Genomic DNA, 10483 nt, shown 5'->3' with positions numbered 1-10483 from the left:
CCAATATAGGCAAAAATCTTTCTGAAAAGCTACTTTCGAAACAAATCCAATATTCCACTCAACACCAAAACATTCAATTCGATTCCACTTTTCATAAATCTCTCGTTCTCCTTCCGACAGACGAAGATGAAATTAAAACATTAATTACTAATTTGCGCAATGACTGTGCTGTAGGATTAGATAATATATCTGGGATCTTTCTCAAACGCTTTTCGGACATAGTTGTCCCACCTCTGACATATATTTGCAATCTTGCCTTCTCCACTGGAAAATTCCCACGAGCATTTAAGAGATCAAGAATTGTACCTGTATATAAGAGCGGTGACAGACACTGCGTAAACAACTACAGACCCATATCTATACTCCCAACACTATCAAAAATCCTAGAACGGTTAATAAACAATAGACTAGTCAATTTCTTAGAAAATAATAATCTTTTATCCCCGTCGCAATTTGGTTTTCGCTCAGGTAGATCTACTGCGGATGCGGTCCACGATCTAACTGATCATATAGTACATGGGCTTGACAATAAAAAGAAAATAATTGCTATCTATCTTGATCTAGCTAAAGCCTTTGATACAGTGTCTGTCCCAATCTTGTTAAATAAATTAGAACAATTAGGAGTTAGAAGTCTACCACTACAATTGTTTTCAGATTACCTATCTGACAGGACTCAAAGAGTAAAAATAGATCACTGGCTTAGTAATGAACTGCCAAATGAGTATGGAGTACCTCAAGGAAGTATTCTAGGACCCACATTATTTCTTGTCTATATCAATGACTTATGCAAAATCAACCTGCAAAATGGTAAAATTATTACTTTTGCAGATGATACGGCTTTATTATTCGACGGCGATTCATGGAATGAGGTTTATTCTCACGCACAGACCGGATTCAATTTAGTTTACAGATGGCTTTATGATAATCTCTTAACCTTAAATGTAGACAAAACAAAATATATGACTTATTCATTAAGAAGTAATGAACAACCAAATCTAAACCTTTACGCACATTACTGTGACTTATATAGCTCATGTGCATGTCCTAAATTAACTAAAACCACTTGTATTAGATACCTTGGAGTTCTCATTGATGACCACCTGAATTTTCAACAACATATCGATGCACTTGTTAAAAGAATCCGCAAGCTAATTTTCATTTTCAAAACCATACGCCATATCTCAGATACTACAGTTATCAAGTCAGTATATTATGCACTTTGTCAATCGCTACTTATCTATTGCATTACTTCTTGGGGTGGTACAAGTAAGTCTACACTCATAAACTTGGAACGTGCACAAAGAGCTGTATTAAAAGTCAGTTGTTTTCTACCCAGACTACACCCTACCTTTGAACTGTATCAACATTGCAAAGTTTTGACTGTTAGACAGCTCTTCATTCTAATGACAGTTCTCAAAAAACATTCTTTGACACACAACTCAATTAGTACTTCCCAGAATAAAAGGATCCCCACTGTATGCACAATAAACAGGTACAACACCAGTTTCTCACATAATTTTTTTGGTTTTCTTGGGACATTCCTTTACAATAAAATAAACCAAAAATTACATATCGTTACCAATACTAAATTACAATGTAAGAAGAACGACTAAAAGACTGACTACATGGCTTCAAAACTTAGATTATGACTCAACAGAAAAATTATTAAAACCTTTAAACTAAGCTAAATTAGTAATTATTTATAGTAAAAAAAAAAAAAAAAAAAAAAAAAAAAAAAAAACCTTCATTGTAGGACTACACGTCAAACACTATTGATACCTATGCTATTTATACATATTGATAACTAAATGCAAAACATAAATTAGATATAAAATAAAAAAATAAATAAAATAAAATAAAATTGATGATATTACCTAAAATATGAAACAAAAATAACTAATAATATGAAACTAAAATATGAAACAAAAATTAGAATTATTAAATACACCACTACTAACTACCTACTAAATTAAATTTAGACAAAATAAAAGTACTTTGTTAACTAAAAAACTTTCTAGGATTAATTCATCTGCCCTACCACAAATTTTATATCCTAAATAAATTATATTTTAAGTCTTGATTAGTAATTAAACTACATTTGATCTCAAAATGACTACACTTTTAAGTTACTATTAATTAGAAGTTCGCCATCGTATGTACTATGTGCATAATTGTGAATGTAATTGTACCTACCCACGGAAAAGTGGCTCTTAATATTAAGTTAATTTTGTGTTATTATTATTTATTATTGATAACGCGTATTCATAAGTGGAAAAAGCTATAATTATATGTTATGTGTTATATATTTAAATGTTTATTTGCAATAAATAAGTGCAGTGACTTATGTTTGTTAACGTATTCCTATTTTCTGTTATTTTAATTTATCTATGGTATAAGCATTACGATAATAAGCATAGATGTATTTTAGATTTCTCTTTGCCTCTCTCCTTACAAAATGTACTGTAGAAAATTCAATAGGATTAATGGTGATCTGTAACACAGGGGTAACCTTAAGCAGACACCATTCTCTTAGAAATGCAACTTGTATTGTAATGTACTTTTAACACTGTAATTGAAGAGAAAAATAAAGATTTTTTATGTTTATGTTATGTTTATGTTATTTCTAAATATATCGTTATAAAATGAAGATAATGCCTATCGAAAGATGATTTGTTTTTTTTTCGCGTCAAAATTGTTTAGTCGATATTATTTTCCTTATTATGTTATAATTTGTTTGAAACAGGAACAAATTTATAAAATACTAGCCGTTTTCCTGTGGTTTCACCCGCGACCTATAGGAACTACTGTACATACTAGGATAAAATATAGCCAGGTGTTAATCAGAAAGAGAGTAGCTTTCCAATATTGAGATAATTTTTCAGAATAGTTCACTAGTTTCGTAGCCTCTGGGGTACAAACAGAGAAAAAATGAAATATTATAGATTAGCACATATAACATGTGTGTAACAATAATTATTGCATAATAGAATGAGTTTTCTAATTATTATCAGAGATATTAATAATTTTATGCTCGTTATGATAGATAAGCTTGTTGATAGTACATAATTTATATTGTATAAAAAGAGTTCTCTGGACTATTTGTGTACAAAATAAAATTTAAATAGGTGGGTATGTACTACTGCACCTATTCAATTAACTACTTTACTTTATTTATTTATTTTTAAGAAGGCTTACAGACTATACAATAATAGTTTACAATATACAATAATCATATCGCTAATGACAAGCCTCCACAGATGATTATTTATGATACAAAACTTTTACAAATAAGACATCTGGTTTCCAGTTCTGAATCATGATGTCAGAAGATGGTATGGAGAACCGGCGAGGGCCTCCCGGAGTCAACTCCAGATCCTTGAGTGTCGCTCATTCTGCTGCTGATCTTGAGGTATGAGACATTTTTTGCTAACTAGTTGCAGTGGTTCCCCCTGTGTCATATCTACTGGACGTAAACTGCTTGCTTGGGTGCCAGGTTTCAAGAGGTCACACAGACCATTCAAAGATAGTTGAGAAAACGCTAGTCAAAATAGATTACTTGCCACTTTAAATAACAAAAGATTTCATGGTATAAGCAGTATTTTGTGACAGACATGTGCCTATACCGACTTTTAAGTTGAGGAAAACTACATAATTTAATTACACATGAAAAAGTCACTCAACTGATGTATTTCATTTTATTCTTCAGTAAAATCTCTCGATTGTAAATCGGTTTACTGTTCTCCATCTATGGTGTACATAAGCTGTTAAGTATAAAAGTAGAATAATTTAATAGAAATATTACAATATAAAAATGAATAGGAAGGGACACAGTTTGCTTCCTTGAACATGTCTAATAATAGACGTCAAATCTACTGTTTATTGCCTAACGTTGGAAGCAGATAAAGGAGAGAAAGGTAAAGAAGAGAAAAAAAACCCGGCCAAGTGCGAGTCGGTCTCGCGCACGAAGGGTTCCGTACCAGAGCAAAAATGAGCAAAAAAATCACGTTTGTTGTATGGGAGCCCCCGAAAATATTTATTTTATTCTAGTTTTCAGTATTTGTTGTTATAGCGGCAACAGAAATACATCATCTGTGACAATTTCAACCTTCTAACTATCACGGTTCATGAGATACAGCGTGGTGACAGACGGACGGACGGACAGAGGAGCGAAAACAATAGGGTCCCGTTGTACCCTTTCGGTACGGAACCCTAAAAAAAAGAGTTTTATTAATAAATAAAACCATCTTTTCAGGTACTACGCGAGATAGAGAACGTATATTTTCTACCGCCATCAGAATTCGACGCTGGGAAGTATGTGTTAGAACACGCCCCTGCCTCGTCCTGTGATGATATCGAACGTATGTTCTCTAAACTGAAGCGTCAACAACAGGTCAGTTATTATTATTACTTCTAAACTTAACTAATAATAATAATGGCGTCCACGGCCGATTTCGGCCACGGCGGCTGTTCTCATTTAGGAGATCAGCCAGCTGCGCACGACATATTACCATTTTCAGTAGTCAAATCGTCGATGTGAGCAATGCGCGGCAAATATACGGCTGGCTGTGCTTTGGTTATCGTTATAGTTAAATGGTGCAACTTACCCTTGATATTATTATCTGTTCTCCACGGTTCCAGCCATGTCCTGAGTCAATTATTTCACACGCCTGGATAAATAGTTGCCCCAGTTTCCTTTCTTGTTAAATGGGCTATTTAACACTTAAATATATTTCAAATTGGCACAGTACTTTCTGAGATTAGTGTGTTCAAGTAATCAAACGAACTCTTTAGCTTTATAATATTGGTATAGTACATGTATATAGCTGTCTCCCGCGGTTTCATCCGGTCCTGAGAAAAAACCAGTTCTCGCACCCAAAGTATAGTCTCTTATGTATTTTTCATGTATCATGTAACATGTAAGTTTTTCTACCCAAAGTTTCACGTTTACAATATAAGTGTGATTTATATGACCCAAAACACCTACCTTTATGTTCAACCTCAAAGTATAGTTTCTAGCCACATTTATCTCTCAACAGGTAGTCTCCGGCAAAGCTCTCCACCTAATATCTCAACAACGCGACAACTGTGACAGAGAGTTCAAAGAAATCCAGAACATTCGGGAACAGCTTTCCACTACTCTTCAAACCTGTCAGAAAGCCAGAGACCAGCTCCGAGCTGCCTCGAACCATCTCACTATATCCACTTTCGTTATCCTGGCCAACTTCAGAAAACGACAGATCATCAGGTCAGTACTTAAATATTTGGAACTACTCCGAACTCTAAGAAGTGTGGAAAAAGATGCCGCTGATTTGCTAGTAAGGAAAGAATATTATGAAGCTATAGATCTGATTTTGAAAAGCAAGAAAGCTGCTAATAGTCATAAGGAGTATACTTGCATAGCAGATTTGGCTACACGCCTGCAAGACACCTTAGATATGACTGAGGAAAAATTGGATTCTGTCTTAGCAAGTATTTGTTACAATTTTGACGAAAATATATTTAGGAAACTTAAGAAAGCTTATGCGTTGCTTGGGAAAACTCAAGCGGCTATGGAACAACTACATATGCACTACTCTTCGGCTGTGAATGAGTCTGCTATTGAAGCGGTCAAAAATTACGTAGGGGATGCAAACGATATGAAATTCCAAGATATGTGCCAATCAGTTCAGGCTAATAAAGCTCCGATTTGCTTGTTGAATCTTTGTGAAAATCTCTTTTTAATAATGAGGAGTTACTACCTTTTAGTCGATTGGCATTCGAAATATGATGAGGAAGAATCGATACCTATATCGAATAACGTTTTCGAAATCGAGAAGAATGTCAGCAGAGAATATATTAGGCAGAAATTAAAAGCTGGTCTTGTTCGAATTTGGAACGATGTTCAAGCCAAAGTTTCGACATTTTTGAAAAGTTCTGGCTTAGAAGAGTATCCGTTTGAAAAGTTTATACAGATGTTAGGGATTTTGAGGAAATTGACTCAGGTAGCTGAAGTTTTCTGCGGCGATAAGTCGGATTTGCTCCAAGACTTTATAAAGACCCAAAGTGTGTTGTACATTAAGAATTACCACAGAGGCAGGATGGAAGAATTGAAACTTTTTCTAGAGAACGAAGGTTGGGAACAGTGTCCTGTGAAATCAACGTTTAACTTGCTATATTTACAAGAGTTTAAGCAGTTTAAAAAGTACTTGAACGTCAGATCTGATACATCATTACTTAAAACGCAGTCCGACGGAGCTTCGTCTGTTCACTCGCAAGATGATAGCGTATATATAGCCAAATATTTCAAGCAAAACTCTAATCATACTCCCTTTGAGATATTCCGTAACGAAAATATAACGAATGACGATATTTTCGGCTTAGAACCGGAGTTGGTAAGCGATGATTCCGATGATGACGAACCCGACGAATTGAAACGGGATTTCGTTGACGAAAATGATCGACCCGAACCTAACGAAAGTCCGAGTAAGATAAAAGATAGTGTTATTGTTACTAACACTACTTTATCAGTCTTAAGACATTGCGGACAATATCTACAGATCTGTCGGTATCTTCCCCAAATTTCACTAGAAGTGGTTATGCTCATGAATCAACTTTTCGACTACTATTTCTTCACGGTCCACTTATTTTTCACTGCGGATCTTGAAGTCGCTTCTTCGACGTTATACAGTGCGAAATTAAACTCTGTTTTAAAGAGGATAAAGAACAATATTGATACAGCGAATTCGGGAGATGTTGATGGCAAAATACCTTGTCCTGATTCTCCCCAACATTTGAACATAAATTCTGAAGAGGACCTTCATGGTCTTTCAGAGAGGATTGTAGCTGTTGAGAGCGTGATATTTCTCTCAAAACAATATGAAATCCTTCAGCCTTATTTAGAGTCTATAGTTGCTCCTCACCAAAGAATGATTTTAGAACACTTTAAAGATAATACTCTAGCTGTTGTCCAAGATTTGAGAGTCCCAGTCTATATGTGTTCCGCATCAAAAGCTGTTGACGCCCGCACAGCGTTAATAGCCATGTCACAAGTCAAATGGGACGTCAAAAACGTCGCTGTAGAACACAGTCTGTACGTAGACATGATAATACGAAAAATTCAAGTGTTCGCTTTACGTCTAGAAAATGTGTCGACAAAGGTAACATTGAATTTGGAGGTGTTAAATGCAGTTTGGAGTATGGTATCCAAATTTGTCGTCCATCTACTGGTCGAAGGGTTTTCTAATGCGACAAAATGTTCGAACGGAGGCAGGGGTTTAATGCAATTAGATTATAGACAGTTATTTCTGAAATTGGAGAAGATATCAGGGCTAAAACCTGTGCCGTACCAAGATTATGTGGACAAGTATGTGAAAGCTTACTATTTGCCTCGGAAGGGTCTTGAAGAATTTGTTTCTGAGAGAATCGAATATTCTAATAAGCATTTAATGGCTTTGGTCACTTGTGCGTGCGAGAATAAGAAAGATAGACAGGCTTTGACGGCGATTATTGAAGGTAGAGACAGTTCGGTAAATTAGGCTTTGTAAAAAATAGTCGTGGAGTCTTACAGCCAGTTTCTTCATCGAAAGTAAAAGCCAAAGTAATGTTATAAAGTAAAAGTAACGGTCAAATTCGTTTTTTCAAGGCTAAAGTAACAGCAAAACTAATAGATAAAACGAATTTGACCGTTACTTTTACTTTATGACATTACTTTGGTTTTTACTTTGGCTTTTAATTTGATGAAGAAATTGGCTGAAAATCGTGAAAAACAAATTTGACCGTTACTTTTACTTTATGACATTACTTTGGCTTTTACTTTTGATGAAGAAACTGGCTGCTAGTGGTTAAACAACCAGCCTCTCAAATACGAGTGTGGGGATCGATTCCAGGTCAGGCAAGGGTCAGTGTAACTTTTCTGTTATATGAAAATTATGGATGTAAATATGTGTTATATTATAATACGAAAATTAAAATATAAGTTGGCCTAATTATTTAGGCCTTAATAGGCCTTTGAAATTCGTTGTTCTGCCAGAAAATGTTAATGTTTTCTTATTCTCTCAAACAAACAATTATAGTTGGAATACTCCTTAATTATGCGTGATTAATATTGAAAAATACTAATATTGAAAATTGCATGAGCAAATGTGTATCAACTGAACTTTATGAAATAAAATTTGGTATGGATTGATTTAATGAAAAGACATTATATTTAAGTATTTTCAAGGTCGAGACTGTAAAATATTTAGTTTCTATTGTTATAGGGAATTTAATCTGTAAATATTATAATAATTATGCTATTCGTACTTAAATTGAAGCTTCGTACAAAATGTGATAATCAAATTATATATTTTAGTAGTGTTTAAAATTTCTTCCAAAAGGTGAATTTTTCGACTGGTATCGAAAAAGTCAAATACAAAATGTTTTTTTTTTATATTTAAACGAAGTTAAAGAAACTCGAACAGTCTTACTAAAAAAACTTAAACATCTGTTGAACACTTGGCAAAAAAAAAGTTGTCTGCAAAACGGACCTTATGTCAACGTCATAATCTGATTTTTTAGGCAAGTGTTCAACAGAGGTTTAAAAGTGTTTGTGGTAAGACGGACATAGTCTAGATAGACTAACTTCCCAATGGATTAAGTTTTCGCGACAAAAAATGGAAAGCACAAAAGTTGTAAATATATAAAAATATTATATTCCTATTTCTCCAATGTATTGGCAAGATTCTACCAAAAATGTAGGCTATGTCGCGAGTCCACAGCTAGCATGTGTTCGTGCAAAATGGTTGCAGTTTCGCGGACATATTACAAAATGTTCGCTCGCTATCCGTTCACACAGACTGGCTCGGAGAGCATCCGCGCGCATTTTTCTTTTCACACAGACCGGAATCGGCTCCTATCGGCTGAAAGAGCATGCAATCGGAGCCAAACGTCTGTAAGACAGAGAAAAAGTACGCGATCGCAGCCGGTCGGCTCCTCTTATTATTTCACACCGAGCGCCTTCGAGCATTCTTAATGACAAAAGCATTGCACATGCAAAAATAAACCTTACTACAAATACTAAGTACTCGATTTTCAACGTGTTAAGAATTTGTTCTCCTCTCCGAGCCGGTCTGTCTGAACGGACCCATACTGTTTGCTAAAGCGAGTACACCAGAAGATACATTTGGGTGCGTCACAGTTCTGCTAAAAGTGGAATCTTGCTATAAGAAAACAATAAATTGTACTGTGACTTCCGCTCGGGTTTTTGTTTAAGTTTTCATCTCTTTAGGCTCAAATTGACCGACAACATAAACGTCTATTTTTCTTAAAATAACTGTTTACTTTGAAACTTGAACGTAAACAATTATATATCGGATGTGTCGTACCTAATCACATTAAATTAAATACGTTAATGTATTGGTTAATATATGTCGATAACACAAATAAAAAAAAAATACAAAAAAAAAAAACGAACAAAATGTGCGAGAATTAGAACAGGCTTTAAGAGTCCGTTATTACAAACAACGGAAATTCTCCCCAGAAAACTGACAGCTGTCATCTGATCAAAATATTCGATACTCCTATACCTACTTTATCTCTGCTTTACACATGATGTTGTAAATTATGAAAACAAAAAATGACTCCTGTGGCTAAACCACTGAATGGATTAGGTTATTTTTTTTACAATTCACCATAGAATATCATTAAGTATATGTGATAGGTACAACGCACCCGATATATTCATAGAATAAACAGTTGATTTAAGAAAGGACAATGGGCAGATTGGTATACCCCACCAATAGCAATGTCATATATATCATTGGATAGGCCTTTTTATGTAGAACAATATTTACTATGACAGCTTTGCTGAAATGTTTGTCCGTTCTGAGATATAGATCAAAAACTGTGCAAAAGTTAGAACTAAGTAATCTATTGATAACTCAAGTTTTTAAAGGAAAATCTAAGAACTACTAAGTGTAAGTCTTGTATGAAAGAAAATCAGATTACAGTATTGATTAGCATCAGTTTTAAGATTGTTTGTTATCTATATCTCAGAACGGACAAACAATAGAACAAAGCTGTCATAGTAAATGTTGTTCCAGTTAAAAAGACCTATCCAATGATATGTATGACTTTCCTATTGGTGCGGTTTCTCACTACGCCCAACATCCAGTTTTGGTACAATAAAAGGTTGAAATGCTACATAATAGTAACAATTATGGATCCTAACGGGCACAGTAGTACTTACAAGACTTAAAGTTATTAGTACTTAGATTTTCCTTTAAAAACTTGAGGTACCTATCAATAGATTACTTAGTTCTAACTTTTGCACAGTTTTTGATCTATATCTCAGAACGGACAAACATTTCAGCAAAGCTGTCATAATAAATATTGTTCTACATAAAAAGGCCTATCCAATGATATATATGACATTCCTATTGGTGGGGTATACCAGGTCCCATATATTTGTGCCCATTGTCCTTTGACGTTTGTGCTGTTGGTTAACTTGGGCCATAGAAATGTTTCA

At 34.5% G+C, this 10483-nt stretch overlaps 1 protein-coding gene across 1 annotated transcript; it reads left to right on the top strand.

The window, feature by feature from the left end:
• Positions 1-3316: 3316 nt before the first annotated feature.
• LOC124644212 (syndetin) lies at positions 3317-9533 on the top strand. Its single transcript, XM_047183461.1, has 3 exons — positions 3317-3409; positions 4253-4390; positions 5037-9533. The coding sequence occupies exons 1-3, from the start codon at positions 3317-3319 to the stop codon at positions 7512-7514; spliced, it is 2709 nt and encodes a 902-aa protein (XP_047039417.1). The 3' UTR covers positions 7515-9533.
• The last annotated feature ends 950 nt before the right edge of the window (positions 9534-10483 follow it).

Source organism: Helicoverpa zea, chromosome 29 (genome assembly GCF_022581195.2).
Source record: "Helicoverpa zea isolate HzStark_Cry1AcR chromosome 29, ilHelZeax1.1, whole genome shotgun sequence".
NCBI classification, from domain to species: Eukaryota; Metazoa; Arthropoda; class Insecta; order Lepidoptera; family Noctuidae; genus Helicoverpa; species Helicoverpa zea.
The sequence above is the reverse complement of the archived record's forward strand: the minus strand, read 5'-3'. Positions and strand labels throughout refer to the sequence as shown.